The sequence below is a fragment of the Trachypithecus francoisi genome, unplaced genomic scaffold, assembly GCF_009764315.1.
Source record: "Trachypithecus francoisi isolate TF-2019V2 unplaced genomic scaffold, Tfra_2.0 Lachesis_group15, whole genome shotgun sequence".
NCBI classification, from domain to species: domain Eukaryota; kingdom Metazoa; phylum Chordata; class Mammalia; order Primates; family Cercopithecidae; genus Trachypithecus; species Trachypithecus francoisi.
Genome location: NW_022681460.1, coordinates 26786604 through 26799334, shown reverse-complemented (window position 1 = coordinate 26799334; position 12731 = coordinate 26786604). Strand labels below are relative to the sequence as shown.

The window sequence follows — 12731 nt, the reverse complement described above, 5'->3', positions numbered from 1 at the left end:
AAAAGAATATTGAAATATACTGAAGTCATTCTGAACTATAAAGGAATTTGAAACTTACCACTGTAAGGACGGTGTCTTTGTTCAATTAAAGATCCATCACATGAAGTGATGGAGTATGTTTTCTGGGTATCCAAGCCAATGGTTTCAAAGGCAGACTTTTACTTTGGCTATTGAGCAAGAATACTTTTGTGCTACTTCAGTATTTTCCTAGGGAAAGGTTTAATAATCTTTTAATTTCTCAAATATTGAAAGCTTGGAATTATAGCACCACTTACTTGTTGATCATTTCTACTTAGATACTTACATCAGCATGTTTCTAAAGTGAATTGTTTTCAGTACAAGAAATCATAAGTTTGTTCTAGCTCCAGCTATTTTAAAATTGCTTGCCTGATATAATGCATTACCATTTTCTTGTTGCCAAATGTTACTTCAATAATATGATATTTAAGTTGACCTAAGGATGTTTACAAGAATTCCTTCCCTTCCATTTCCATGCTAGTCAGACACCTTCTTTTATGAACTTAGATTAAATTCTTTGAGTTCTTTATCTACTCAGGAAGGGAGGAGGAGAACTTGCAGTGATGAATCAGGAGTTCTCTTTGTGGGCATGTACATTCACACAGGCAAACAAGGTGGTTTATGAGGATAGTGACATAAACTGCACATACTGATGACGTATTTCCATCTCTTGCATGCTTAGGGTAAATAACCTATTGAGAAAAAAATTAGTGAAAAGAGCATTGTTTTCTGGTATATTTCCTACTATCTGGAACTCATGATTGCTCCCCATCCTTAGGGACAAGTAACTAGGTCTGACGTTGGAGCAATGGCTAAAGCTTGCTGTGATGACCTTCCTACCAAGGAGCCTGGCTTTCTTCAGTCTAATTACTTTTGGCAATTGCGGTTATTGGGATTTGGCCTAGTGACTCATTGGAACCCATATTATCCCAAAGAGCCCCCTTAACTAGCAGGATTAAGTCTGTCAGGAAGCCCAGACTTCCACCCCACTTTTACATGGAGCTTTCCCCAGTTTATGGCAAGATTTGAAAATCCTTCATGGACTAAAAAAGACTCATAAACAAGATTTAATGGAGATAACTACCCAAAGAAAAGCACATTAGGAGTGAAGTAGAAATGATAAGTTCATGAATAAATGACCTACTGCAAAACGGAACCCATTAAGGTAGAGTTAAAACTATGCTATTTATAATCGTTTTACTGATCACCAGTAGTCAATCTAAAGTGAGTCAGGAACTGTAGAAACTATAAAAGAAAAGGACATTTATTTGTCGTTAGGCATTTCCTAACCATTAAGTTTTCCCTAAAAACAAGGAGGACTCTAGGGCACATTAGCAGTCATCTGGTAAGACATAAAAACAGTTGTTTATTATTAAGTAGCTTTGAAAAAAAAGTTGAGTATGGCTGATACCCATTTTCTACAACTGTCCTATTTATACCCCCTCCACACAGTATAGCTTAGCAGCAAGCACACTCCCCCATGGTTTGTACCTCTCCTAGTAGCTGTGTTTTTATTTTATGAAGCCAGCATCTGTTACATTCACTAGTGTGTCCTACTGTGTGCATTTTGCTCTGTTCTTTTGACTGAGATAATTCTCTATCAGACAGTCTTGTCTGTACCAATCAGGGCTACAAGTTTAATAACACTCTTGATCAACAATACAGATCAATAAAGTATTGATCAATAATATCAGAACACTTTATATTTTACACTACTATTTGTTCAAATGACATCTATCTCATTTGTAATCACACTCCACATACGTCTATTTTGTCCCTCTGGCCTTCCTAAAACTGGCATGGTTTTCAATGGTTGCTTAGCTGCAATAGTGATTCCTGAATTAAGGCTCTTACAATATTTCTCCATCTTGGTTGCACATTAGAATCACCAGAACTACTTTAATAAATACAGATATTCAGGTCCCATCCCCAAAGATTGTTTCATTTGTTCGAGGGTGGAGTCTGGGCATTAGTATCTTTTTAAAGATCCCCAGGAGATTCTAATGTGAACTCAGGGCTGAAAATCATTGTATGAAGACCCATAAAGCAAGAATTCAGAGTGGAGGTTACTGTTAATGCTCGTGGTAAAAGTAATATAAATAACAGACTTTATGAAGTGCCATAAAGATAACTTTTTTTGGATAACAATAACTAGCCAGTAAAATATCTATTGTGGTTGTAAATTACATAGAAGGATTCTGATTTTTAACTGCAAAATTATAGACTTTTCCCACATCCTCATGCCTACATTAATCTTTTCTTGGTTACGCACACCATAGATGGAAATAATAATCATAGAGTCTTTCATATAAACTGTGCAATCCTATTGTTTTTAATGAAAAAAATCAGCAAATTTTTATGTTTAAAAGCCATCAATAAGACAGGTTTAAAGAAAGAGGACAAAGGGTAAAGGAAAGAAAGCGAGGTAGAGGAGGGTACTTGAATATCAGAAGCAACCCTTATAGTAAATGTTTGAAAAAAGACTTATGATTTGTTAAATGATGATAAAGAGAGAAGTAGGAAAGAAGAGAGTAAGAGAAAGAAAAAGTGAGGTGGAATTTAGAAAATGCACCATGAATGCCTCAAGTACCAACCCTAATAGTTAAGGTGGAGTAAAGAGTCAAAGAAGGACCTTGGCTTTGGAGTCAAGCCTAGGTTGGAATCTGAGGTCCACCTCACTTCCTTGAGTGATCAACAAAAGTGGGACTATTGGCACATTCCTTACAGGTGGATATGAAGATCAAATGAGATAATTTTTGCAAAAGCATCAAGCAAAGGGTCTGGCACTTACTGGTGATTACAACATGGGAGCTATTGAGTAATAACTATTAGCATAATATTCACTTTAGTAAGTATACATGCATATTAAGATAAGATGCATATAAATATAACAGTGGCTCTGAGAGCTAAAAAGCTATTGTTTGCCATGTAACATTCAGGCATACTTTGGCATATTATTCATTCTTGGCAAAATGTGATTGATATTTCCCTGGTGTATATGACAGTCTTTGTTGAGATGACAGTGTTCTTACCTTTGATTTATCTTTGTAGAACAAGGGAACAAAACAATGAGAAAGAACTGCTCTTTTTCTTACCAACTTATTGAGCATATGTTAAGAAAACAGTGTTCTAAAATAAGCAGCTCACAAATTCTGTTATTTTATATTGTGTGGTAGTGGTTTGTATTATGTGGTTATAAAATGGGGGCTGCTTTACCACTTACTCTCAGGAATGTGCTTTGTATTGGGGTATAATTATAAATATGCTTACCAGCTAGTTTTCTAAGGACAATTTTTGGGAGTGAATATAGCACATTGCATTACTGTGTGTTCATTTTAGAAAGGTGTTTTAAGGTAACTAGATCAAATCCTATGCCCATGCCAAGTGCTCAGAAGAGGACTAGTAGAATAAACTGCTTCTTATACAGAAGCCCTAAAAATAGGAGGAAAAGGGGGGAGAGCTTAGGGGGCTGACTGTTACTGAGGCTAGACAATTACTCAGTGGGAATGTTGTAGAAGTGATCCCACACTGTTTAGATGGACTGGATTCTTTCAAGTTTTATCTCTTCCAGAGATTCTCTTATATTAAGAGAGCACACTTTGTAGAGAAATCTACTTAAAAGCAGAACGCTACTGTGATGAACAGATACCGGACCCAAATTCAATGGTTCAAAATTTTACTTTTATACCTTATGTAAACTTGCCTTTCATTATCATAGTTTTCCAGGTCTCCTTATGATCTGTGGCAAAGTTCCACAGGTAAGAAGACTTCTCAGTACAATTTTCAGCTGCAAGATTTGGCAACAACAACTACAGCTCATGATACCAGTGACCATCCTCTTATGTAACACAGAGAATATTATTAAAAAAACCATTAAAAACCACAGTTGAAAATGATATATTAAACTACTTAAACAAGGTACCTAAATGTAATTAATCTTATTTTGACATTACCAAGAAGAGTGAGTCTCAATATCAGCACAGCACACATTTTTTACACACTTTTGATAATAATAAACATCATTTTTATGTGAGAGACTCTAAAGTACTTGTGTTCAGCCCTACTACTCTAATCTCAGGTGTTTTGAGTTTTGAGTTCCTAAACGTCCTCCTGGCTCCTCAGAAGAGAAAGAGATTTCCAACAAGACCAGCCTCTCCTATTTTTCTTTTTGTTGATCGTCATTATTTTTCCATTCACCCAGACCTGAGTCCTTACACTCCAAAGTTTATTGCCAAATATGAGCCTACATCTCTTTCCCTTTCATATCCAATTAATTGCCAAGAACTACTGATTTGGTTAAAAGAAATTATCTGCTATATATGCTCTCCTGTGCAATCATTCACTGTTGTAGCATAGGGCCTTATTTTCTTAAACCTGGACTATTGTAATCATCTCTTCCTCATCATTACAGGCCACCTCTGAAAGCCTGCCATGCTAGGGAAGCTCTGAAGTGACCCTTGAGTCAGTACTCCATTCCAGCTCCCTAATCCTGAGCCTAAGGACAAGATGGACCTGCTATAGACTGAGTATGCTGATTGTTGCTGTAACTATGGTTTTCAGACAATAAAAAATGTGAATGATGGCCGGGCGCGGTGGCTCAAGCCTGTAATCCCAGCACTTTGGGAGGCCGAGACGGGCGGATCACGCGGTCAGGAGATCGAGACCATCCTGGCTAACACGGTGAAACCCCGTCTCTACTAAAAAAATACAAAAAATTAGCCGGGCGAGATGGCGGGCGCCTGTAGTCCCAGCTACTCGGGAGGCTGAGGCGAGAGAATGGCGTAAACTCGGGAGGCGGAGCTTGCAGTGAGCTGAGATCTGACCACTGCACTCCAGCCTGGGCGACAGAGCGAGACTCCGTCTCAACAAAAAAAAAAAAAAAAAAAAAAAAAAATGTGAATGATGAGGTATATTATAATTAATTCATTATCCACATTGATCACTTACTCATTAACCTTTATGTGATGAATTTACTTATACGAAATGAATGTTTATCTTTGTTTGTACTCAATCTTTATCTGTTAAATTTAGTTGATTAAGATAAGTTATTATTTAACTCCCTAGTTGTGACTTATATTCTCTTACCAAAAGACTAAATGTTGCGAAGACCATAGGGATCACTAGATCTAAGTTTTTGATCCACCTCCTCATTTTGCAGATGAAAAGCTTCAGCTTGGTATAGTAAAAGGACTTTCTTGAGTTATTCAGGCATCAGCAGTAATGCTGGATCTAGAACCCAGGTCTTCAACTTCTCAGTCTACCTTTTCTCAACGTACACTAAGGAGCCTTCCTTCTCAGATTCTACCACAAACTTATGATATTTGCAATTAATTAAATTCTAAAGGTCAGATGAAACGTTAATAAGGCAGTGTTTTGAAGAGTAGATTAGATGTTTGCATAAAACATAAGGACAGTTAAAAGCCATTAAATATTTATTTAATTGGACAATCATATTCTTTAGTACCAATGAATTTTCTCTAAAAAACTCAAGAAAAATTTTAGAGACAGCAGATAGCACTTAGGTCCCTTGCTGAGATGGCAAATGAAGCAGAAATGCTCTTGTCGGAGGCACCTGCAATCTTGTTTTTTAAAAATAAAATTTAAAAATTATTCAAAGAGTTCAAATGTGAAAAGAATTCAGGTATGTTGCTTAAAAGATCCATGTTATTGAAACTTTAGAGCAGAAAATGGGATTCTTAGCAATCGATGACATTTAGATATTTAGCATTCCCAGCACCCCCACAGTCTTTGAGACTGGAACACCCCATTCTTTTCAGTATTGCTGGATGACTACTTTAATCAGAATGTCAGTAATATTCCTAAATGGAAAGATCTGATGGGCAGAATTAGAGAAAGAGAAAAGATGGCTAACACCTTTTACATATGTATATGGTATACTTCATGTGTTTAGTTATAGTTGCAAAGCATTTCAAATTTACTAGGTTATCAAACAGATATCAAATTTTAAGATAATTCAACCATGTGAAACCCTGAGAAAAATCTCTAATTAAGAAAGCAATCTACATTTTCCCTTAAAATCAAAGGCCAAGCAAAAAACAAAACAAAACAAAAAAAACAAACAAAAAAAACCTATGCAATTTATGATGCAACATTTTTTCAAATTATTATTCTAAAAAAAAAAAAATGCCAGCACACAATGCACTGTTAGAAGAAATAGTCCTAACCAAGTTAAACACATAATTTCAACACACTGTCTTGCACGATCCTTACCGTGCTCTTAAAACTGAATGATGTTTTCCTAATGGTTACCAAAGTTTTTTCTTACATTTCATGAAACACTATCCACTCTGATGGCATTTCAAGAATTCACTACTTGGAAAAGAATTTTTTGGGGTGGGGATGGGATATGTGAATGAATAGTGAAGAAGTAGGAAGAGAGAGATCAAGACATGTCCAAAATGAAACATTTGGATGGAGACAAAGGGGAAAAGATAATTTGGTAAATCAGTATATCGAGAATAGTTTCATTGTTTGCTATCTCATTCTTAGAGTTGCGGAGGTGTTTTTTGGCCTTAGCTCTACATAGGGCTCTGACAACTCTACATAGTACTCTGCCAACTTTACATAGGATTCAAAAGAAGTATTACAACTAAAAAAAGATTAACCATTTAACTAGAAAATATTTTAGACATTTAGTAGCAATCTGGAGACTTCTGTCCAGATTCAAATCAACCAAAATAATCAGATGTCTAATAAATTCATTTTGCAGCAAGGGTTTCCCCAAATAACTTGAAAATAAAATTTTACTACACGTTGTAATTTCCATTCATTGCTTTCTGGGGACCTAATTTGTACAATATTAAATGCCAGGGAATTATTTAATGGAGAAATGACTTAGCAAAGCTTATCTACTTACAAGTTCAAATACTCTTCACATTTCATGTTTAAAGGAATATTGAAATAACATTAAATCAATTTCATACTCATTCTTGTATTCTCATTACTTGAATAACTTGGGGCTAAAAAGATAATGTTTTAAAATGATCATTTCTAACATTCTTGTTAAAATACTTCTATTCAAGTAATAAACAGAGAATTAAAATAGTGTCACCATGGGATATTTTGAGAAACAGCCCTCACAATGTAATGATGATTAAATTTGAATTCACAAAGACGTTTTTCCTTGCATTTAGATGTTACCATTACTGCACATGAGTTTGCATTTGTCTTGATTTATACAGCTATTACATGATGTATCAAAGAATACACTTTCTTTAGCAAATTCTACTCATATCTCTATCTTTAAAACACTGTTACTCTCAAAAATAAGGTAGACTGATGACAAATTTAGACAAGTGTGAAAAATACATTGTAGTCAATATCCAAACCAAACTTTCATTTGAAATTAATATTACAAAATGTATAGTAGAATTAAAGGTTTTTTCTGTTTTATCAGTTAACTTGTTATTTTCCAGGATTCACAACATAATCACAGGGAGTGTGTCATAATTTCAAAGACTGGCTCAACATCTGAAACAATGTCATGGGCAATGACCAGTACATTCCAATAGTCTGTTTTTATTTTATTACCATGAAAATTATTTCCTTTGTATTCTTTCTTTCTTTCTTCAGACTTCTTTATGAAAGACTTGTGAAGTTTTATAGATTGTGCAATGAATGCTTTTAAGTTATTATGCATATAATAGCTTTTCAAAACTTGCATTTATCTAAAGTCTGAACAATTAAAACCCAGCTACTAGATGGCATCAAATAAAAAGGATGCTAAATGCCATCTGATGTTTCTAACAATAACCTTCTGGCATAATATAATCCTACAGTATCTTCTAGATGATCAAATAATATATACTATTTAGGAAGCTTTACTATTAGGTATTTAATTATTTGACATTGATCACCATTGTATAATAAATAATAATATCAGTTCAAAAATTTCCACTCAAGGAGAGCAGTTTATTTTCTAAACCTATTGAATAAATCATGGCCTTGAGACCATCTAATTTATTTCTTAATAAACCTAATATCTTCTCTGTGACCAGAATATAGAATACATGTGTACATAACTGTGAGATTCATGGTAGGAGACAAATTCCACTTGTTAGATATATGGCATTATGTAGGTTGCTGAGCCTCTAGTTCTCAGGCCTTTTCTTTGTAAGATGGGAAGATAAATCGTACCTGCCTCTACACTTCAGTGTCTTTTTCAGGGCCCAAATAACTAATCCAAGTGAAAATGTGAGGCCTCACTAAGATATTGCGGCTATCACTGTGGCAAAAACAAGTGCTTCTTAATGTTATTAGCACACAATCTAGAATTCAAAGGTTGAGTCCTTTTTAAGAGCTGTATACCAATTCAAATAGATAAAAATTTATTGTGTATTTATTCACCCATAACTAAATAGACATTTCAAAGTACAAGAGTCTTGTTTTAAAACATTGTTTCTTTTATGAGAAGCAACAATAGTTTGTAATAACTAGGATCAGTATTTCTATCAAAGTAGAGACAAATGGGATTACAGTTGTTTTAGGGAAACAGAAGAATACTGATACGGCTTTATTTGCTATTTCCGAGGATAATGCATGGTTCTTTGGACATGACAATATTTAACACTTCAAATGAATGTTCTTGTTTACAAAAAACTTTCCTATTAAAACAATCAAGAGAGACCACTAAAAATTTTTTTAAAACAGTTTTTAACACCTTAATTTTCTACCTGTCATATCTTTACTGATGATTTTAAGCTTAGGAAATTGAAACTATTTAACTACAAGCCAAGAGATTCCTTAAATATTCACTTAATTGTCTCTTGAAGAAACAGTTAGGATAGCCAGCCTCTTTTGAAAACACGTTTGACCACATGTTTTCGTTTTAGAAACGTTTCCTAGTCCTTACCTGAGAAACAGGAATTGTGCATTGAGTCTTTTTATTCGTTTATTTTTCCCCAGAGATTTCAAAACAAACGATATATCTGAGTTTGTGCATATGCAGTTTGACCTTGAGTTTCTGGGCATTTAAAGAGGACGTCTCTACCCTCCACTCCTTCCTCATTTAAGTCATGCTGCACCTGCCGAGAGTCTAGTCGGTCTCCTCCGAGGACGCAAGGGGTCGCCCCTCTACCAGGATTGCACCAGCAAACCAAGCCGCAAACGCAGACTCAAGTGCGAAGGAGCAAGAGCATCGCTGCGGGAGCTGTCTGCCAGTCCCACTCCCACAGAATAACTGGAATTGCAACCCAGTTCCACCCATTCTCTCTTTCATTCCCGCAACACAAACAGAGGTCGCCTTTGACTTGGCCTTGAGATGATTAAGGCAGGTCGAAAAGCTGTTTGCCTTTGACTCCTCTCGGCCCAACCTAGAGGTGCATCATCCCACAGGTCCCTGAGACAGTGCCCCGGGAAAGCTGCCTGCGCCGTGGTCCTCGCTGGGGGAGGTGGGCACAAATGGACTACAAGCTTTCTTTCCTGTTTCTTCCTTCGGAATCAGGGGCCCCAAAACTGCAAAGCGAGACGCCTCTGACACTCAGTACCCTGTCCCTCCTTGGCAAGTGTGTGGCTCCCAGCCCGGGGGTCCTCGGTGCAGCTAAAGGAGGGAGCGTGCTCTGGAACGCCCAATGGGCACGGGCTGGAAGAGCGGATGGAAAACAGAGTGGGCTGCGTTTCAGCTCGGGCTCTCTACGCCCACTGACCCCGAGACTCAATTCCCCAGGTCAGACCCTGGGAGGAGAGGAGGCGGGGACCGCCAGGCGCGTGGACACCGCTGAGCCCCAGGCAGCCCCTTCCGCGTCCGGGCCGGAATGAAAGAGTGGGTGGGGAGTTACCAGAGTACACACCATTTGGAGGCCAAGAATAATAAATCAGATGCCCTGACATATTTAGTTTGGGTTCTCCTGCCCCATGCTAGGCGATCCTAAAGGCGGTGAGGCCTGGCCAGGGTCCCTGTAGCTCTGGCCCTGCCACCTTTTTTAAAGGCAATTTTCAGGTGAATCAAACCTTGTCTGGCTGAGGCCAGCAATACAAAGGGAGCTTTCAGGGGACCCTCATGCCCAGGGGCAGGGCAGGGACAAACAGCGGCCGAGAACTGATTGCTAAATTTCCATCTCACACAAGCCCGTGTTGTGTCCTCCGCGCTGCCCCGACGCCTGCCCAGAAAGACTTCCCGGGCGGGACGCTGGGAGAGGGATCTCCTTGGGGAACCAGGTGGGGCCGCTGGGCATGGGCTGCACGCCGCGGAGGTGCGAGGGGCCAGAGCAGCAGCATCGCTTCCTGCCCTTCGCGAGCTCCAGGAGACGTTTCCTCCTCCCTCTCCCCACCAGCGCCCCCAGCCATAGAGCCTGGGTCACCCCTGCTTTGCGATCTGAGGAAGGACTCCCCACGGAAACACAGACACTAGAGCAGCGAGGGCGCCAGGATGCCCTGGAGCGAGGAGAGGTGACACCTTCGCATCTGTCCCTTCATGTCGGGAAGATTCCACCTTTCAGACAGACCAACCCGAGCTGAGGCTGCCCTGGTGGTGTCCGCTTAATTCCAGCTACCGCACTGTCTTAAGAAACCACCACAATCCAACCTTCCAAATAACAGCATTAAGGGCAGCGAGGAGGCGAATCTTTAGGGGGACCCCACTCTCTGTACGTGTGTGTCTCAGGGGACACACTTGAAAGGGCCAGAGATGGTGCAGATGCTCACATGTGACAGTCAACTCCGCACCTCCGGCTCCCCACAGCTGGGTTTCTGCTGTCTTCAACCCTCGGGCGTGGGACGTCCGGCAGCTCTGCAAACGCGCAGACACGCGAACCCCAGCGCCTCGCGCGCCCTTTGGCTCCGCTGGTGCGTGTTGGGGATGCGGCCGCTCAGGCGCTCGCTCCCTGGCTTCCTGGCCGGGTAGCGGGCGCTCGGCTACCGGAGTCCAGCCTAAGGGCCCAGCCGAGGTTTCCCTGAACCAGGAGGTTGCGGGAGGTGAGCGAGTGCCGCGGCTGCGCCTCCCTCGGCATTTACTCAGCTGTCAGGGGCATCCTGCGTCTGGGCGTCCCAATTGCCTAGGGCTGGGTGCCCCTGTCCGATCCTCAAAAGGAAAGCACAAATCCCGGGTGCGAGTCTAACCCAGGACCGAACTTTCCCGCGAACCTGAAGTTACCAGGGGGCGGGAGCCACCTTAGCGCCGCGTCCGCCCGCCCCTCGCACGGGCTAGGATGCTGCGGGAGGCAGTGGCGCCGAGAGGCAGGGGTGAAAGACGCCGTCCATACCCCCAGAGCCCAAACCCGCATCTCCTCTGGGAGGCGCAGGGCGCAGGGCGGGAGGACCGCTGCCGTTGGGAACCGACTCCGGACAGGCAAAGCGACCCGACAGGTGAACGCGGCGGGAGGGAGCAAACGCGTAAAAAAACCCTGCACTTACTTCTTCGCTGGCGCCTTCCCCGGGAGGCGTTTTGGCTGCCGATGTATTCCATAAAGTTCAAAATGATAAAAAACCAAGAAATCAGTCGCAAGTGCATAGTAACCCGGTAATGCTTCCCTTCCTTTTCTCCTTTTTCTTTTGATTGTTAATTATATTTAATGTTTTTAAAATATATGTAGGTGTTAGGCGTATATAGAGAGTGCCCGAGCAGCGGGACTTCTCCTCTCACATCCGATAGGCGTGCTGTGATGGCAAGCGAAGCGGGGCGGGTGGACAGGGAAACCAACTATTGTACTTTCAAATTATCCAAGCACTGAACTGCGGCGGCTTCGCTGGTGTGGCTGGCATCGCCGCGAACCGGGGTTCCAGGAGCCGCCGGGGCGGCCGCAGGTAGCATGTTGTGCGGCAACTGCCGCAGGCGGGATCCGGGCGGGCGAGCGGCGGCGGCGGCTGCAGCGGCGGCCCCTTGGGCTCAGAAGCTGCGGCGGCAGCGGCTGCAGTGGCGGGGGCCCCGGGAGCGCAGTGGAGCGGGCGCAGTCGGCACAGCGGCCATGGCCAAGGGGCGGCGGAGAGACCCCGAGCTGCTTCTGGCGAGCGCGAGCAGGAGACGCTCCAGTGTTGGGCTGGGCTCCCGGGAGCACCACATAGGGGAGGAGGAGGAGGGCAGGGAGGGGGGAAGGGAGAGGAGGGCAGGGAGGGGGAGAAGAGGGGGAATGGCTGTGGGGGGCGGGGGGAGCTCGGGGGCGGGGAAGGAAACTGCTGGAGCAACAACCCTGAGCGACCTCAATAACTTTCAATTTCAAGAGGGAAAGAGGGAGCTGGAAAAGTACAGGCGTTGCGATTTGGCAGAGGGACGGGAAGAGGCGCCTAAGGGGTCCCGGGTCTACAGCGCAGCATCTCTGGACACTGCAGTGACGGCGGGAGAACTCGAGCCAGGAGAATGGGAAAAGCAGTGCGTGCGAAGAGCCCCTCAGAAGGGCAACTCCGGTGGGGAGACTTGGGTGCACTGGGGCTGGCAGGCAATGTTGAGGTTGAAGACCCCCCCACCCGTTCAAGTTCGGCTTCTCTCCGCGGCCTCAAGCTAGGCGCACCCTGCTGTCGGTGGCCGTGCGCCCCTGCGCCCCTGTGTCCCAGCGCCCCCACCCCACTCCCAGCGCCGGCGCGCAACTACCCCCTTTGGCAGATCGCTGGAGAGTTTCTGGCTGCTGACTTGTTCCCGGCTTTCCTGATCTTCTCCTCTGTTCCCTTTCTCCCTTTCTTTCTTTCTCCCTTTCTCTCTCTCTCTCTCTCTCTCTCTCTCTCTCTCTCTCTCTCTCAATAAAAGTGGCTGCAGTTGGTCGCCA

At 42.4% G+C, this 12731-nt stretch overlaps 1 protein-coding gene across 1 annotated transcript in view; it reads right to left on the bottom strand.

Annotated features, from left to right (window-relative positions):
• The window catches only part of RSPO3 (R-spondin 3), a 77769-nt gene extending 65707 nt beyond the window's left edge, over positions 1–12062 (bottom strand). The window contains exon 1 of the mRNA XM_033234486.1: positions 11389–12062. Within this exon, the coding sequence (XP_033090377.1) occupies positions 11389–11485 (97 nt within the window). The 5' untranslated portion in view covers positions 11486–12062. The remainder of the gene's footprint in view (positions 1–11388) is intronic.
• Between the last annotated feature and the right edge of the window lie 669 nt (positions 12063–12731).